Below are 19752 nucleotides of genomic sequence, written 5' to 3' on the forward strand. Positions count from 1 at the left end.
GTCACACAAGCACTAACTGAGAAGGAGAAGAGCCTGAAATATAAAGACTCCTCCCCTTTCCCAGCATTCCTAGCAAGAAGCGAGCAGCGGCTAGGCCCCCGCTTCTATAGGAATAATTCAGACAGCCACACATGGCTTTTTCCTCTCTTTTAGTGAAGAGAGCTTGTTTTGAACCATGCTTTGAGATCAGAGAGAGAGCCTGGAGCTTTCTCTGAACTTGCTTCCTGGTCTTTTCCAATTCTGGAGCCTAGTCAGCTAACACTGGGGAAAAGGGGAACTTTTACATTCTCTCCTCTCAGAGCTTGTCTCAGAAACATGGCTACCTTATTAGCTGGCACTGAATTTCTTCTCCAAATCCCCTTCTTTATTCTTCAGCAATTTCTGAGTATCACACTCCCTTTTAAGTCAGACGAAAATCATCGCACTATGGGAGAAGTGCCTCATAATGCTCTCCATCCCCCACCAAAAATGCAATACTTCTGAGGTCCCTCCCTCAAAAAAAGTTGATCATTTTTAACTGATGTCATCTTTCTAGGCACCTCGAATTTCTAAGCTTAATGTGTCATGTGCATTTAATGCTCATGAGAGGTACCGGATTGACAGCCCTAGAAACCAATGTCCCTTTTATCTATCAAAGAAGTAGATTATGGGTAGACAGGTGTGTGTGTGTGCGTGCACGCGCACACACACACACACAGACTTCCAACAACATTCCACAACTACAACCCTGAAGGGCCACTAACATTGCCAGGAGGGGAGTTCAGTCTCTGTTTGACTCTTGTCTGTCTTCCAAGACAAGAAAGAGTTTGGAAAAGCATAAAGTCCTTGTTTAAATTGTGCTTCTACTCTGACAAGTGTTCCAATGTGGGCCCTGTCTCTAACCTCCAGGTCAGATTTGTTTTGCTTCCAAGAATTCCTCTAACTACCAGTAACCCAAACTCCCTCTGGAGTCTGGGAGTCAGAGCACCGTCTGATTTTAACTTCACCATTGGCAGAGACTCCACAACTAGAATATGTACATCACCAGCTGAACTATTAATTACATTTAACCCAAAACTGCTCCCTGCTCACAGAAATGTATACACTTTACAGTGCAAACAGCAGCAAGATACAGAGAAAACGTAATGTCAATCACTAGAGCAGAAGAATCTATCAACATACAGTGAATGAGATCTGATAAGTGAGAATGTGCTGTTTTTAGAATCTGACCATAAATGCATCAATATACAATAATTGAGCAGGTATAAGATAAAATCTAAGGCTTTTACTCCAGGTTCTCAGCAAGTTTCACTTCCATTATGAACAGCCTTCTTAAGCGCTGTTGTCCAACTGGTACAAATCAAACTGAAGACTTACCACTGTCTGAACTTTTCAAAACTATGCCCCTTCAGTCTATTTCAAGTAATTCAAAGGGTTCTGTTCTTCTGTTGTTCATGAGCACTTTGGTATTTATTTCCAGAGGTGCTCAGCACCTACAATCTCACTGAAGTCAATGGGAGTTGTAGGTGCACAACACCTTTACAAGACACGTCACTACTGTTTGCTATAGAAATGTTCTAGCCATCTGGCTACACATGGGGCCTAAAGGGGAGATCGAGTGAGATGCAGCTGGGATACTTCCATAAGCTTTAGGTTTTGTCCGTGAAATTACTTGTGCCTCAGGGAGAGCCCGCAAGTACAGTGATGTGTCAAAATCATCTGCAGCGTAAGTCAATAGCATTATCCCAGGGATGAATTTGGCCCAGACAGTGCAATAGTAATAAGGCAAGACATTCCAGGGATGGAGAGAAGAAAACCCATCTGAGGAGTAAAATTAAAAAACCACTCTCAATTCTTCACTCGTGTTGTATCAGGGATTATATGACTGGCCCGGGGGGGGGGGGAGGAAGAGGGAGAGGGTGCACACATGTTTCATCCCTACTGCTTGAGAGCAGAAAAAGGCTATTTGGTAGGTGGGTGGGAATGGGCAGTGCAGGATAAACGTACCACCTGGGTCTTTTCAGAAATAACACACTGAGAATGTTAAGTCATTAACAAACAGGCCACAGCAGAAACAGGCATAGTGAAATATATATATTTTTATTGCTGCACACATGCTCACACATTACATTTTCAAATATTTGTATTATATTGCTGCTCTGATAAAACTGTACAGTTTTCTTACTTCAACGAATTGCTAATTGTAAATTAAGAGGATGGGGACAGCAGAACACAAAAAAAGACAGACAGAAGAGAAATCCTAATTTTTCCAATCTTGCAAGTTATTTGCCACACTGAAGTGAGTTCAACACATTACAAAACCACTTTGTTTATTGTTCAGTTAAGGAGTTTGTTAAATACCCGCTCATCTGTTTTTCAGAGAGATGAAGGATACCTAGATACTCAGTAACTGGACAATCCAGTTTAGTTCAGAGATTGAACCACTACGTACCGCTGGATAGAAAAAGGTGTTCTGAATTCAGTTCTGAGGTCAGCCAGCACATTTAACAGAACTGCATTACCGGGGAGGAAAATAAAAATGCCACATTGACCTTTTATCCCAAAAGTGATCATCTACTAAGTAGTTCTCCACTTAAATGGACATAATTAGTAACAGCCATGTCGGGGGGGGGGGGGGGGAATGTCAAAAACTGTCCGACTACCATTTCGTTCATTTCTGAACCATTTCTCGTTACTTGAAGTGAAGATACCTGCATGGATAAAGGTAGTGAATTTCTCAACAGTCCTGCTCTTGAATCTCACTTCCAACACACACCATGCTTTAAAGGGCAAAAGTCAAATTTATAGCTGGTATAAATCCATCTAAGTTAGTGTGGCCTGTAGTCCTCTGGGTGGGAGGGGGAGAGGTCACAACGGTTGCTGTGGAAAGGAAGGTTGTGTTGCAAGCAGGGGACTGAGGAAGTTATACAGCAGGAGCAGAGAAGCAGTGATAAGAACCTGCGCATCATGCTTATATACAAAATCATCTTTAGCAATAAAGGGAAGAGAAATGAAGGTATGAAGGTAAATGGTACCAGTTTAGCTAAAATGTTGTTTCTGAATGACAGGTTTTGCAGGACCTTTAAAGAGCCTTACACTTCACAGGGTGAACAAACACTGACCCTCTTCCCATGACACAGAATACAAGGATTTAGTACTGGTCTTCTAACCATCCCTTCCCCCCAAATCTTAGGTTTGAGACATGTTTCACAGCCCAGGTTACTTTTGGCTCTCAGAACTTCATTGTTCTGTCATTCCGTTCTCCAGTCAAAGGTAGTCTTGTGCTCTGTAGCTGGATACTGAAGTTCACAGACCTATGATGTTCTGAAATACACCCATCTACAGAGCAGAACTTGCAGTTTCTCTTCCCATGCCCCCATTCTCACACACGACTAGGCATGCACACTATGGAACCAAGATACTGGCACCTACTTGCAAAAACCAAGCCAGAAAACGTACCTGCTTCCCGCAAAGGAATTTCTAACAGAAACAGAGGCAGATACTGCTCTAATAGCTCAGGGCGTTCCAGAAATACTCTCCCCAAAGCTGCCTGGTCTGCAGGACATACCACATAAATATGGATAAAGAGAACCCTCTTCAGTACATAGTTGAAAACTCCCAGCTTTGACAACACATTTCAGTCCTGACCTGCTAATCTGTTCTATGCACTACTCTACCAATACAGCTCAACCCTGGCAAGCAATACCTGCTGCTCTACCAACACAGCCTTTTTGGAACACAGTCTTAGCCAAACTATGTAGCAACTTCATAATCATGACTAAACCAAGACCAACAAATACAATTTCACTAGCTGTCCAAGCCATGTCAGAAGTCAAGCTAGCAGATGGTAAAGGACAGCATAGAGCTCATGTAACACTGTCCTTGCCATTCAGGGAAACTTAAATCTCTTTCCTTGCATATGTTTGAAAAATGCTACCAGATGCATGGTCAGAGGAGCTGATGGGGACCCAGATCACCTATCTGCATGAACAATGCACAGGGCCAACACAGGAAAGCACAAGTCGCTGGGGTGTGGTTTTAAACCACTGCATCATGCAGTTACTGCAACATCCTACGGTGATGACAGCACCAACATTTTTATAGGATTCCCCATGTAACTAATACAGCCCAATTTTCTCCCTCTTAGGCCCCCAGTCCAGAAGAAAGACTCCACTTCCTTCCCGACAAATCAAGATTCACATAGGACATAATTCAGAGGAGATAATTCAGAGGAGAATTAGTAACACAAAGCACGGCAAAGTCCTTGGCTGCAGTTCCAACATTACAAAACATCCTTTGTGCTATGCCTCTCACCATTAAGCACCCGCTTCCTATGACTCTCTAAAGGGTAAGAGCAGTTAAGCTTCCATGCTTTGCTCTCTGGGAAAACCCGACAATGAATTCATGGGACTCAGATGACAACTCCAGAAAGTTTAGTAACCATAGTCCATCCTTGAGCAGGTAAAATTTTATGACTATAGATGCCCTTCCTGTCTCTAGCCAACATCAATAAAATAGCCTGACCTTACTCATAAGTTAATAGAGAGAGGATGTAATTGTCCTGCACGCTGACAATACTGTCTCTTTGGAATATTACTCAGCATCAGCACACAGGATCACTGACTCCAACCTAAAGTCATTTCATAATCCTAACTTCCCATAAAATTGCAACTTCCAGTCACACAGTCACAGAAACCAAAGCTACAAATAAAACTCTTGCTACACTTCCATTTCCGAGGGTATCTAGAAACAGTGCAACACTAAAAAGGGACATCTAATGAGAAAGGATGGCTTGCTTACAGGGAAGGGCTGAAACAACAAGGGAGTAGGGCTCAGAGAGTTGTGGCCTGCTGACTGATATTGAGAAAAGGGGAAAAATAAAGCAGCATCTTCCCTCCCTAATTGCCAAGGGAGACCAGATTTCAAAAGATAACTATCTACTGCAGAGGAAGAACCCCCCAAACACATTTGCAAGAATGAACAATGAGCATTCTGGGAAAACAAGGTTTTTAAGCCTGAGCACAGGCAGAAGACAAAAGAGCAGGACAGATGAAGAGAGACCTTATAAAGCTCTTTTCCTTGTCACCCACCCTTAAAACTTTGATAAGTCTCTCCTCGCAACAGGCCAAAAAAAGAATAAGGAGGAACTGTGAGAGGAAAGGAGTCTCCTCCCCGTTAGAGTGAGGCAAGGGCAGTACCTCTACATCAGTGCCTTTGAAGAGTTACTGGCTCTTTAGGAGACTGGGTCTCTCTCCTGCTGCTCTCTACAGGTCTATATTTGGGACTTAAAAACTAAATGTCCATACTACCCTGAGGGTGTAAATGCAGGTGCCAACACTTGGAGGAGCCCACTGATTTGTGGAATAGCAGTTGAGGTCAGCTAGTGCCCCTATAAGCAACATCATGTGTCCCATTAAAGTACCATCCTCTCCACTAACTCCTCATAGTACGGATAGTGAAAGATTAGCCAGTTTGATCTGAATAGATTCCTTTACACTCAGCATAATCCATTCTTGTCCCCTGTAGAACTATACAAAAACCCTGGCATGGAGCAAATGCAGAAATGCAATGCTGGCTAAGAGGGTGAATCATCTCCATGGGCCAGATGTCACTGAGCTCCTTAAGACAGCTCCATTAGCCACATGGTTGTGAGTTCCCTCCCAGCGCTGTATCGTACAAGCACTATCAATCTGGGCTGCACTTTGGGATCCTATTAATGGAAGGAAAAAATAAACATGCAGGTGTCCAGCCATGAATGAATTAAAAGGAAACCAAACCACAGATGCGGGGAGGGGGTGTGGGATGGAGAAGAGGAAAAAAGAAAACTCATTTGACTCTTAGATCTTCTTGGACTCTCATGCAACCCTCTGGAGGTGACACAGGCTGCTCTCCGCATCCAACAGCAGGGTTTACAGACTTCAGCACTCAAGTCCTATGCTGGCCAGGAGGTTTTCCAGTGCCTCTAATTTCTGATTGGCCTCCTCGATGGCACTGTAAGTCTGCACGTTGCTGGTGATGTGGAAGCGGATGTCATCTACCAGAGGGATAGAATCGGTCTCCTGCCGTTCCTCCACCGCCTCTGCATTCTCCTTCACTGCAGCTGCAAACTCCTCCAACTCCACCAGCTGGAAAGATGAAGACAAGGCTGTCATGATTATGAGGGTTAGCCAGCAGCCTGGGGATTAAGGGGTTAACTACACCTAGCCAGGTGGAGTGACCAGTAGGAATGTAGGTGGGACTTTCAACCTGGGACAAAGGATTTTGGGTTTTTTCCTTTCTCCCCTTTGGCTCTCTGAGAGAGTTCTCTGCAGCTACAGAGAGGGACAAGCATGTCTCTCTCTCTCTCCAAGACACCATTCTGGCACTGCTTAAAAGATGTTTTGGCTTTTCTTTGTAACTAAGTTCTAGGCCCATGGAGTTTCTCCATGAGTATATTTTGTTACCTCCCTATCTAGTCATTATGTTTGCAACAGGAATATTGTTGTAATAATAAAAGTTCTTTCTTTTCTTTTTATTAATCTGGCAGTGGTTAATTGTGTGCCTTGATTTTTATTTTAGGGGTGAGATTTCCCAAATGATCTTTCCCCTGGTTTCTTTAGCAACATTTGGGTGGTGGCAGCGGAAGTTTTATTCCCAAGATCTAGGTTTTTAAGATTTTGGGGGAAGTTTTATACCAAAGCCTGGTAGATAAGGCTTTGGGGTACACTTGCTGGCCCCCACTTCTGCATTTATCATGCCAGAGTGGGGAAGGAGCCATGACATGGTGGCAGCGGTGGGATTATTTTGAGAACCCAGGATTTTTAAAAGGGCACAAGTTTTCTTTTGAGTTGCAAGCTTTGCAGTTTTCCTTTTGTTTTTTCTTTTGTTTCTGGGCTGCCTCAGGGAGGGGCAGACCTTAAGCCAGACACAGACCTACCCAAACAGTTTGTTTTTTTCTAGCTTTCGGGACAACTGGATAGCTAGGCTAGAATAGAGCAGGGAAGGAGCCCAGTACATGCTCTTGCGATCAGGTAAGGTAACCCTAGAGAACCCAATCCTTCCTAAGCAACACCCTGAGGCAGAGACAGCCTCAGAGCCCGGCATGATGTTAAGTACCGGGAAAGATTCCAACCCCAGAGAGGGGAAACAAGAGCATACCTCTGTGAGCCCGGGGGAAGGGATCTTGAGGAGGCAGGAGCAGCCGGCTGCCGCTCTCCCTCTCCCCCACCTGTGCCTTCTGTGTGTGATTATGCCATAAGGACCAGCAGGCCTCTAACTGACAAGGAGATGGAGTTTTTCCTACAGCTGGAGGACAGGCGTGCACGAGAGGCTGAAGACAGACGTGCACGAGAGGCCGAAGACAGGCGTATACAACAGGAGGTGAAACTGGCAAAGATCGCAGCAGGGACGAGGCGAGCAGAACTAGAGGCCCAAGTTGCGCTGGAGAAAGCCAGGCAGCCGGACACCTCAGGTAGCCCACCCAACAATCCCACCTCCATCATCACTGAACCCCCCAGAAAGCTCCCCATGTACCAAGTAGGGGATAATGTTGAGGACTTTTTCCTCAACTTTGAGAGGGCCTGCCAGGGGTACAACATTCCTCCTGATCAGTACATGAGAGAGTTAAGATCCCAAATCGCTGGTCCCTTACTGGGGGTAGCCGCAGACCAGCCAGGTGACATGGCAAATGACTTTGAACTGTTTAAGCAGGAGGCCAGACTCAGGATGGGCCTCACTCCTGAACAGGCCCGGTGTCGCTTCAGGGCCTCCAAGTGGACCCCAAATACACCGTTCCCCGAACATGCTAGTCGTGTACTCAAAAACTGGGAAACGTGGCTCTCTGGAGAGCAGGCCCACACTCGGGAAGAAATCTCTCTCCTGATGCAGATGGAACAGTTCCTCGAGGGTGTTCCAGGAGAGATTAGAGGGTACATCCTGGACGGAAAACCAAAAAACCTCAGAGAGGCAGCAGTGCTTGGGGCCAGATGGATGGAACTGAGGGGCCACAGCAACTTGGAAAGCAGTCTGAGGGGGCCCATCAACACCTGGGGATCCCCCTGATCCGCACCTCGCAGAGACGGGCCCTATATACACCCAGGAAGACCCCAGATCTCTCCCCGTTCCTCCATACCATCTGCTGGGAGCCCCCCCCCATTCCAATGATACAGCTGTGAGGCGATGCTTTAAATGTAATGGACTGGGGCATGTAAAGGCTGACTGTCCCCAGAGCACCAGCCGGCTACAACTCATCACTCCGGGGTTGCCACAAGGAGCCTCAGGCCCAGATGCCTCACTGATCCCCCTAGAGAGGAGGGAGACTGTGAGAGTGGGGGGACGGGAAGTTATCGCATGGAGAGACACCGGGGCACAGGTGTCAGTGATTCAATACGCTCTAGTGGACCCCAAGGCCATTGACCCAGAGACTCTAGTCACCATTCAACCCTTCAAGGCCGACCCCTTCGACCTGCCTACGGCCAAGCTACCAGTTCAGTACAAGGGCTGGTCTGGAACTTGGACTTTCGCAGTCTATGATGACTACCCCATTCCTATGCTGGTCGGGGAAGATTTGGCCAAGCACGTACAACAAGCTAAGAGGGTGGGAGTGCTCACACGTAGCGAGGCTATGCAGGCTGTACACCCAGACACCCCGAATCCTGCAATCATGACAAGGCATCTATGAGGGGAGCTGCAAAGCTGAAGGGAAATTGCCATGTTCCATGTTCAGCCTTTCACTACTACGTCACCAGTTCAAATCTAGCTCAGGCTGGTAATGAGTGAAAGTCTAGAGAGTTCAGGAACCTGCCTTTGTGAAATGAGTTGGAGTGTCTCTGCTTAGTTATCACTGAGAAAGTGACCAAAACAAGGTAATCCCCATAGTTGGACCTTCTAATGAGACTTCCAGCAAGGAGGATAAAGAGTGCCAAGGGCTGAATAGCCCCTAGAGGCTGAATTCCCTCTTCACACGTTACAGGGATGCTTCCAGGCATATCAGCAATGGACACCCGACAGAAGAAGCTTCTCCTGCCATTGCCAAGACTGTATCTGCTCTATGGAAAAACACAAAAATTCAGTCCCCAGGGCTGTTAAATCTGCACCTTTAAAACATTTCAGTCTTTTTTGTGACGGCTAAAGAGCAGACAAAACCTGTCAATGTCCATCACGGCCATGTTCGGAAACCACTTACACAACTCACAATATTTCCCCCAAAGCAAAGAGAAAGACCAGGAAACAAAAACTCCACAGGGAATGTCAACAGCTTCTGTCATGGCAGAGACAGGTAAGAAATGTCCATCTTGCAATGGAACCATAGACCTAGTCTACACTATACTGTTTGGCCAAGAACTTCCCGTCATTGCCAATACCAATTCGGCTCTCTTAAAATGCTGTTGTATGCAAGGGGCTGACATCTGCTGGCCATCTAACCATTGAGTCATCTCAACTTGCTCTGTGCACCACTAGGTGACACAGTTTGTGGCTCCCTGGAGTCCTCCCTACACCAGCACTCCCATTTCTCTTAGCACAAGTAAAACAATGGGGGAATGCCCTACAATTCTTATCCTAGGCAAAGCCCCAGAGGCAACCATTCAGCATTCCTGATCACTGCTTATGCAATTCACTGAGCTGTGGGATCAAATCCCCTTTCCAGAACCCAGTTCTGGTCATATGCTGATGTCTTGGTTCCCTCATTTGTATTGTTCATTGGCAGTTCAGAGTGAGAAGAACTATTTGTAAATTATTTTCTTCACTGTTTGCACAGGCAGGAAAGAGTTTCACACCTTTCTCAGAGCCTCTTAGCTGCAGGTAAAGAAAGTTGCAGCTCACGTGGGAGTGTTAATTAGAACCGTTTATATAAAACTACTGACCCCGCTAGAAACCAAAATACTTAGAAGAACTGAGACTGTCTGTGCCATATGGTCACTGTTTCTCTGTAGACGTCACTGACTCCTGGATCTCCAAGCAGCCAGAGAGAATGGCAAAAAAAGAACACACAGTGGGAAGGAATGCTCAAATTGATCCTTGTAAATATGATTCCAGTGTAATAAGACTTTGTATTTAATGAACCATTAGTAATAAGCTTTCCCTATGGAAGTCTCTGTAATCGACTGTGACAAAGCTCCTATGAAAACTCAATGGGTCCTGCACTTCCTGGCGGATTTGCTTGCCTTACAGGCTCACAGCAACTCGCAGTTTTAGGCACCATGCCTGGGGCTCTAATTTGCTGTTGAGCTCTTTTCATCGTTGGCTAGCATCTGGTAAAATAGAGAATAAACTCCACAGTCCTTTTCCCCGAGTGGAAATGGGGAGGTGGGTGTTGGGGGGGACCTAGGCCCAGCCTCTACTCTGGGTTCCAGCCCAGGGCCCTGTGATAGTAGCTGCTCGTGTGAATCCCTAACACCTGCTATAATACAGCTCCCAAACCCACACCTTCCCAAGCACCTTCCTTCTCTCATATTCATCCTTCTAGTTGTGATCACCTTTCCTCTTACTCCCAGCCACACTAACCTCCTTCCTCCCAGCTGCACGTACCCTACAACTGCAGGCCAGCTTCTTTTATAGCCAGTCTGAACTGATTTTCTTAATTACCCCCAGGTGTCCTAACTGGCCTAGGCTGGCCTGACTCTGCAGGCCTGGGCAGTTAGCTCCAGGTGTTCCATTGCCCCTGATTGCCTTTGTTGGTTCTAAACCAGCCCCTCCCTGTTACTCTGGGAGCAGGGATCTCCCCCGTCTGAGGTCTTTATATCTCCCCTCCTCTACTTTTTATAGCCTTCTGTTCTAAACCTGCCACACTACTTTTTGGGGCAATGTAACTAATTGCACCAGGGAAGAACCAAATATGGAGATCAACGTGCCCACATACTCCCTGCACACAGAACTGGGGGGCACATCAGTCATGACCTGCAGCACTCCATCCTATTCTAAGGTGACCACATACCAAGTGTGAAAAATCAGGACAGGCTGGGAGGTAATAGGCACTTGTATCAGAAAGCCCCGAATAGCAGGGCTGTCCCTCTAAAACTGGGATATCTGGTCACCCTATGCTATTTCATAGCTGTAGTGTTCTTCACCACTCATGTCAACTTGCACAGTGGGTCAAACTGAGGACCAAGATGGGACTACAAAATTCATTTCACTTATGACCCAATATCTTCGGAAGTCAAACCATTAAACCATGGCAACACTTAGATACACGTTTAGTAGTCACACCTGAACCATCTTAGGGAGGAGTTTTGCATACCTTCTCAATGATCTTTGCCATGTACTCTGTGCACTGGTCCTCCAGTCGGGTCAGCTGGAACAGCTTTGCAATCCTCCAGATATTGACAACATTGTCCTCATCCAGTATCTGAGCCAAGGTTCTCCCACACAAACGTTTGAGCCCAGGCAACAGGTACATGTCTGCTACACACAGCACATCGTAGGCATTCTCAGGGGACAGCTGGTAATGCAAAGAAAAAAGAGTAACCAAAAGAAAGTCCTGCCTACACCACCTGCTTCAGTCAAAGACAGACTGCCCTCAGATCCAATTTCAGACAACTTCTTGCAGTTAGGGGGAAAATGCCTGTGCAGGCAGGAGTACCAGCTCTGAAGAAAGTACTCTGTGTGCCACCACGAGCGACTGAGCCTATGTCTATACTACAGAGGCACAGCTATGGCACTGCAGCGCTGAATGTTGAACGGATGTTCGTGATTGACCTGTTAACCGATTAACCGACAAGCTGTTGCTTATTGGTTAATTTTATCTGTTACACTCTGCTCAGCTCCCAGGAACAGCTTCACTGCTGCAGCAAAGCTTCCTCCTTGGGAGCAGAGCCGGCAGCCCCTGTGGCCACGAAGTGGCTGTACTCTCAGGGAAGCTTCACTGTGGGCTCTGCAATATAAAGCTTATTTAAGCATTATACTGCAGAACCCGCAGCATATGTAACTGGTAAGATTTTCTGCAGTTACACGGTTACCTTTTAAACCAACTTTTTACATCCCTAGTGCTGAAGTGTGGACTCTTGATATTGCAAGAGACAGGGGTTTTTCTGTTACTGTGTTTAATCTGTCCTCCCACAAAATGCAGTAGCTAAATAGACAGAATTCTTCTGTTGACCATGCATTCTCTCTCTGCCAGGGCTTGTATCGGCTTAACTATTTCTCTGAGCTACGTGAATTTTTCACGCCCCTAGGTGACACAGCTAGGTTGGCATACATCTAAAAACAAAAAATTTATTTAGGAAGTTTTAACAAGTGTACAAACCTTTGCCACGTAAATACAGGAAGCAAAACAACCATTAAAACACAAAGCCTTTTTTTTTTTAAATAAGACATTAAATACATATTTAATAGACCAGGCACATCAATCAAGATATTTGGTTACCTTGTATTCAATACTCACACAAAATGCATTTACCTGCCAAAAACAAACAAACAAAACAAAACCTCCACAACTGAGCACACCTACTTTTTTTTTTTTTTTTTTAAATATTAACATTCGATCGACATGCCCGGTCTGTGTTAAATACGTGTACTCAGAGTTTTCACTAAGTTTAATGAAATCTATAAAAATGCACAGTAGTGGGTATGTCTACACTACAGCATTATTTCGAAATAGCTTATTTCAAAATAACACGTCTAGACACTAAATGCATTTCAAAATAGCGTTTTGCTATTTTGAAATAGCACATCCACACTGATAGGACACTGAATCGCATTTAAAGCCGGCTGGAACTGGTTCTGGCAGGACTTCAGGTCAGGAGTTAGCCTCAGGCAGTAGCCACACAAGATATCGGAGACCTGTGCTTTAAGGAGCCTCCTCCCCCCGACCCCTGACAGCCAGTTCTAAGGTTTCCCTGCTTGCTTGCCTACTTTGCTGAGGGACAGCAAAGCATTTTTTTCTCTGTATGCTCTGGTTGCCCTCACTCAGGACACCACAGCACTCTGCAGCATGGAGCCGGAGCCACCTCTGGGCACTATGGTGATTCTCCTGGATGTGTTGCTGTGAGCCTGGCAGCACGTTCTACAGGCAGTAAGTCTCCCTGGTGTGCCCCACTGGGGGCTTGTGCCTCATTCCTCCCTCACGTCTTTCCACTTACCCCTCCGTAACCCCCCTTCTTGCTGTACAATATAAGACACGTGTTCATTAAAACAAAGCCTCTTTATTGAACAAAACTGGGGTGGGGGGAGAATTAAACTAAGGTGAGACTGGGGAAAGAAGGTGGGAGAGGGAAGGGGGAAACCTGGGAGGAGGGAGCTGGCAGGGGGAGGCAAGGGGAGGAAGGGGGAGGAGAAGCTCAGGGTTGGGGGTCTCGCCGGCCCAACTGTTTCTCAGCACCGCAGGTGCAGGGGCCTCAGTATCCCTGGGGATGTGGGGAGGGTGGGGAGGAAGAAACAGGAGGGGGAGAAGTAGTGGGAGAAGGAGCAGTAGCTGAGGAGGCAGCAGGAGGCAGCAAGCTCTGCCCCAGGGCCAATGACTACCTAGGGGGCACGGACCATCCTGCCCCCCAGGATGCGGTCAATGGCATCAAAATAGGAGTAGGGGTCTGGGTCTGCCCCTGGTTGGGAGCTGTCCCCTGTGGCCCTGGCATAGGCCTGCTGCAGCTCCTTTATCTTTATGTGAACCTGCTCCTGGGTTCTCATGTGGCCTTTGGTGACCAGGATGGCAGCCATCCGCCTGTACACGGTTGCATTCCTCCATTTAGTGTAGAGATCATGGACGCTGGAGGCATCCCCCCAAACCTGAATTATGTCCCTGATCTCCGCACTGGACCAGGAAGGCACCCACCTTTTCCAGCCCCTGGCAGGCTCCTGGGAGCTGGCAGACTGGTCCTGGGGAGCGGTGGAGGGCTGGCTGGCACTGGCTACCTGGCTCATGCTGGGGCCACTGAGTCAGGTGCAGTGACTGTTGGCTCTGGACTGGCAGGCTTGGAGCTGGCACAGGCACTGTGGCCAGAGTTTACCCTTTAAGGGCTCCAGGGAGGGGAGGAGGGGGAGGAGTTTCCTTGGTTGTGCCCAGAGTGGCCACCAGGGCACCCTGGGAAGAGCTGGAGGCCCCCTATTTTGAAAAAAGCATCTACACAGCGCTTATTTTGAAATAGCAATTTCGAAACTGGCGCTATTCCTCGTGGAATGAGGTTTACCAATTTTGAAATAAGCCCTCTGCTATTTCAATTTAATTTCGAAATAACGGTTTGGCTGTGTAGACGCTGGTAAAGTTATTTCGAAATAACGCTGTTATTTCAAAATAACTTCGCTGTGTAGACATACCCTATGATATTTACTCTATAATATGGCAACAGCTTATTAAACAGCATGGTCTGATGACTATAACCCCACACAGTTTTTTGGGTTTTTTTAAAACAAAAAAGTCACAATCGTAAACTTTGTTCAGACTTTTATTTTCTTTTTTTTTTCCTGGCTGGTCAAATCCTTGACGTTTACTTTAATCAGCTGTTTATGTCATTAACATGGAACCAGATTTCTCTTCCATGCAGTTTGGCTATTGCTAACATGAAAGAAAAGTATGAATGGGAATGTGATTGGAAAGGTGAATCCTTGTGCACTGTGGCAAACAACTGTACCTAAGAACGTAAGGTGCATTAGGAGGCATGTCCGAGGCTTACAACAGCTGTTAAAAAGCAGTTAACAAAGCTAGGTAGTTCAAAGCAGCAGCAGCAAGGTTGTCAGGCTTATTCACCAAGTGCCATTATAGCAGGAGTGGGCAATAATTTTTGACCGCGGGGGGGGGGGGGGGGGGGGGAGGGAACGGGGGGACGACACACTCCAAAAATTTGGAAAGTGGTTGAGGGCCGCAATCTTCCATGATATTAATGGAGGAGGTGCAGGGGTCTCAGACAGAGGTTGGGTGCAGAAGGGAGCTTGGGGTAAGGGAGGGAGTTTGGATGAAGGAGGCAGTTGTGACCTGCAGCACTGAACTGCGGTGCAGGGGGTTGGACTGTGACCGAGGGCAGGGAATAGGAGCACAGGAGGGGGACAGAGGATTTGGATATGTGGAGTTGGGGGGCAGAGAGTTGGGGAAGGGAGGGGCTGGGGTGCCAGAGGCAGGTCTGACCAGGAGACTTATCAGCCAGCAGCTCGTTCCTGAATCTGCCTCCCTGCCAGCCAGTGCTCCCTCTAAGCTATGCAGCAGCACAGCTTCACAGGTGATTGATCAGCCACACCTAGTCAGCAGCTCAGTGCTCCATGCACGGAGCTGACTGACTGACTGGCTGGGGCTGATCAATCACCCGTGAAGCTGTGCTGCCATGCAGCTTAGAGGGAACATCCCTGCCTGCTCTGCCCTAGCACAGGCAGCAGCCATGTGTTCTGGAGCCACTTGTGCTTCATGGCTGCCTGTTATTCAAACAGGCAACTCCCACTGGCTGGTTTCTAGCCAAAAACTGGCCAATGGGATTGTGCTAGGGGCGGGAGCAGCTCCTAAATCTTCCCCCCACCCCTCCAGACTCAAAATTTTTGAAAAACAGCCCTGCAGTCGTGTTTCTGAATGGTGTGTGGGTGGGGCGAGGCAAGCAGAGGGCCTACCTGGGGCTCTCCACAGCATCTATGGGCTGAACCGGTGGCTTGGCAGGCTGCATCCAACCCACAGGCTGTATTTTGCCCATGCCTGTATAATAGAAGCAGGTCTTCCAGATCTGTGCTCCCTCTCACTATACTTATAGTTCAAAGCCCTCTTTATACCTTTCTCAAGTTCATGATTTTTGCACGCAAGGCTTGCACACTGTCTACCCCTTCCTTAGGAGAATTTTACCACACAATGCTTGTTTCGGCCCCACAGTAACTTCTAGTCTCTCTGCTGTGACATCTAGCATGACGCTTTGGGAATCTAGGTCTTGAACATTTGAATTGAACTGAATACATCAGTGCTCAATTGATCACTGTTCAATAAAATGAAATAAATCAGAATCAGTGATGTTTCTCTCTAGATAAAAAAAAACTTTTCCTGCGGGATGACAGAGTGACATCATGTCATTCTGCCTCCCACAGTCCCTCTGCCTCCTCTCTGGTACTCCAGCAGGCCAGAGCCATGTGGCCTCCCCACTCCTGGGAGGGCCAGAGCTGTGAGGCCTCCCCTCACGGGGGTTTCCTAGCCCTCCTCCTGTAGGAAGCCGGTGCTGGCACTCAAATCTTGCAGGGGAGGGAAGCACAAGGCTGGAGTGCCAGGCAGGCAGTGGCCTGAGCACCTGGCCCGAGGAAGGCAGAGGCAGCAGTTCCCCACTGGGTCCCTGAGTGCAGGGAGGAGACTCTGCTGCTGCCCCCTGGCTCTGCTCTGACTCTCCTTAGGCAGTCAGAGAGGGGCCGAGGGACAGGGACTACAGGCAGGGACTGGCGAGGATAGGGGGACTGGCGAGCATAGCGAGCAAGGGACACAGCCCACCTAATTTCTTTTAAAACTTCCCTTTATATATAAACACACAAAAAGTTCCACTTAGCTGCTTATTTTTTCCTACTCAGAAACCACATGCCCACACATTCCCCTTCCACTGATAATACAGGCTGCAGGAAAGGACACAACAGTGACAGAAATGTCAATTTTTTGAAAAAGATCAAGTCATGCAGTGTGGGGATTTTCTTATGTCAGTGCTAGGCAGGACTTAAGCCTGGGAAGAAAAATAAAAAAAGAGGTACTGAACTTTGACAATCTACCAGGAAAAATAATCCAGACAGTATTAATATCATTTTTCAAACAGATGGCCTCTTTCTACAAAAGCTCATTTGCCCTGGGACTCAAATAGCCACTGGAAAAGATGAATAACAATTTTATAAATGGTAGTAAATTGTTTTTAACTGAGGTGGACCAGCAGGCACGTGCTTACACAAACTGGTAAGCGCTATGTGGATGAAAAAGCTGCACTCAGCGCTCTGGTTTGGAAACACTTCCAGAAAGAAAGCGTGCCAGGTTCAAAGAGGTGTAGCAGAACTGGGTCTGGCTGCAGAACTGACACACAAGATTCTGATGAGCCTTAGGGTTCCACACCACCCACTTCACATGCACTCCAGAGTGAAGACAATGGGAGGCTTTGAGCAGAATGAGTTATTGTGAGGAAGTTCTATGGGGTATTGCTGACAACACAGCATGCTAGCCAGTGACTTCCTGCCTTACAAATCACCTCCCTGCCTCCCACAGATTCTGTATTGCTGTCCTTAGCTAAGCTGGTCACAAGGAATAAGGTTGCAAGCTCTGCAGGGGCTCGCAGCACACCAATACCAAAGGGCAACCCAGAGCAGGAATGGTACAGCCTGACTCAGACAGGAAAGCCTTAAGCTTTGGAGAAAAACTGGCTCATCAGCACCATTAACTCCTTCAATACTGCCAAAAGAGGTCTAGCACTGGCTGCACTTTTAATTAGACTGTTTGTTCTTTGAGGCAGGGGACTTATGTGCTTAGCATCCCTGAGTGAGACATCTATGCACTTGTGTTTTAAATAACTTGTGTTTTAAATGCAAAGATAGGCTGCAATGCCAATGGTAAACAAGCAGGCCTCTTAACAGATTTGCAGGCATGCTAAAATGTTTTCAGGTGCCATCTAGTGGCAAAATTCTGATCATGTACCTTTGAAAGCAGTCAGTGCAGCACAACAACATTCCGTGGGGAAGAATATACAACCAGACAATTCATGCATTATGTATCTGGCCTAAGTAACATGCATTCTAATGTATATGATATTTAATTTAGGATGCAAGATACACGTAGCATTTAGGAGCAGCTGCATTGAGTTATTCAGAAAATAAATTCCTGGCAGAGCCTACAACATGGATAAAACAGATACACAAGTATTTGGATTCCAGAGGTTCTTCAAGCTCTGGATAATTGGTGAGTGGTATCTAACAAACCAGCAGTAGGAGACTATAGGGTGACACTTTCACAAAGACATTTGGCCATTACTTGAAGGCAATTCAAGGAGAGAGTAGGCTGGTCTCACCTCTGTGTCATCACTGTAGATGTAGTAGAGGACCCTGATAAAGATGTCTTCTGAGATGTTATGAAGTGTCACCACAGGGATGGTGGGCTGAGTCTGCAGCTCCTCGCTCTCACTAAAATGATCCTCAAGGAGGGCTTTGAAATAATCACTGCGGCCACAGAAAAATGCCTGCATGGGAAAAGAAAAACCCAATGCTAGCATCTCCCTTTCTGCTACACTGAGCCAGACAGCACTGGGCCAGGGATCAACTCTGAGGAATTCATTAAGCAAGCTCCAAAGCACAGCATCAGTAGCAGAACCTCTGCTGTGCTTTTAGCTCAATACTCTAATAGGCTTCTCTTTTTTCGTATCCCTTTTGTGTCTTATTTTTATAACATTACTGTCCTCAAAGCAAAAAAAAGAGATACTAACTGGAGTGACTGTTAATTTAGAACAGTAATATATTTCTAGTTAGCGGCCTGGGAGTCAGGATTCCTGAATACTGTTTCCAGTTCCACCCTTACACACTGAGTCATGCTGAACTATTAAGGATCCAACACTTCCAGCAACAGGCTGAGATTTGTTGCTGACAGCACAAGGCATAATGTAGACGATTCTTACAAAGTAAGCAGGTTCGTGAATTGCAGTAAGGGAGGCAGTCCAGGATGTTTCATTCAGAAGAGTGCTTTAAGTTTAGCTACCTCTGCAGTGCATCTATCTCCTACTATGTGCACGGGAAGGACGTACATGGCCTGGGATGTTTCTAAATGTCTGTGCATACCTTATGGCATAAAAAGTTGTAATCTGCTACTCGAAAACACACATCAGGGCAGCTGCTAAAGTTGTCAGTGCTGTCAAACGGCAACTCCCCAAAGCCCACCTAGAAAGACAAGTTAAAAGAGAAGAAAGTTCTGCAGTTAGCATCCATGGTATAAACATGAGAGCTGTTGACATTGATCTGTAAAGCTCTTGTCTCTTGGATATCTGAGACACCCACCTCTACCCATTTCCATCTTAGCAGTAATGCAGCTCACCAGAGATGCTCTTCCTGACTGATCCTAGATTGGAACATCTGAAAGCACAATGGCAGATATGCTTAGTGGAGTGGCTTCTGAACTGAAATGCCCCTTCCCAGTTTGTTCAGAAGAGACAAATGACCTTTAAGCCACCAGTGGCAGGCTCATAACTCTTCTCTTAATATGCAATGGGGATCTTAATACTGACCTCAGTCAAGGAAAGGTGTGTTATTTTTAATCATAGTGTATGCACAAAATCATTTTATAGGTTAAACAAAGGAATCACAGATAAGAATGTAAGACCAGCCATACTGGGTCAGATCAAAGGTCCATCTAGCCCACTATCCTGTCTTCCAACAGTGGCCAATGCCAGGTGCCCCCGAGGGAGTGAACAGAACAGGTAATTATCAAGTGATGCCTCCCTGTCACCTATTCCAAGCTTCTGACTGAGGCTAGGGACACCATTCCTGCTCATCCTGACTAATAGCCATTGATGGACTTACCCTCCCTCAGTTTATCTACAGTAAAACTCCACTAGTCCAGCATCCAATGCTCCGGGACTCCTGATGGTCCGGCACCATCAGGAACCCGGAAGTGCTGGGGCAGCCGGACAGGCTTCCCCCATTCAGCTGCTGCTGAAACTGACCAGCAGCTGAATCGGGGAAGCCGGGAGCAGAGCAGCTGGGGTGCTGCCAGGTTGGTCTCGTAGCGCTACCCCTCAGGGCTGCGGGACCAACCCGGCAGCACCCCAGATGCTCTTGAGGACGCCTGGGGCAGAGCAGCTGGAGTGCTGCCGGGTTGGTCCCGCAGCGCCAAAGGACGGCGCTGCGGGACCAACCCGGCAGGACCCCACCTGCTCTGCCCCAGGGGTCCCCGAT

General features: G+C 47.0%; 1 protein-coding gene across 3 annotated transcripts in view; it reads right to left on the reverse strand.

Annotated features, from left to right (window-relative positions):
• Window positions 1-2058: 2058 nt before the first annotated feature.
• The window catches only part of ABTB1 (ankyrin repeat and BTB domain containing 1), a 55944-nt gene continuing 38250 nt past the window's right edge, over window positions 2059-19752 (reverse strand). For all 3 annotated transcript variants that reach the window (XM_075938800.2, XM_075938802.2, XM_075938801.2), the window contains 4 exons: window positions 18640-18738; window positions 17880-18047; window positions 11195-11395; window positions 2059-6104 (listed from right to left, as the gene is read on the reverse strand). In XM_075938800.2, the coding sequence (XP_075794915.1) occupies window positions 5898-6104; window positions 11195-11395; window positions 17880-18047; window positions 18640-18738 (675 nt within the window). In that variant the 3' untranslated portion in view covers window positions 2059-5897. The remainder of the gene's footprint in view (window positions 6105-11194; window positions 11396-17879; window positions 18048-18639; window positions 18739-19752) is intronic.

Source organism: Pelodiscus sinensis, chromosome 11 (assembly GCF_052426305.1).
Source record: "Pelodiscus sinensis isolate ZL-2025 chromosome 11, ASM5242630v1, whole genome shotgun sequence".
Lineage (NCBI taxonomy): Eukaryota > Metazoa > Chordata > Testudines > Trionychidae > Pelodiscus > Pelodiscus sinensis.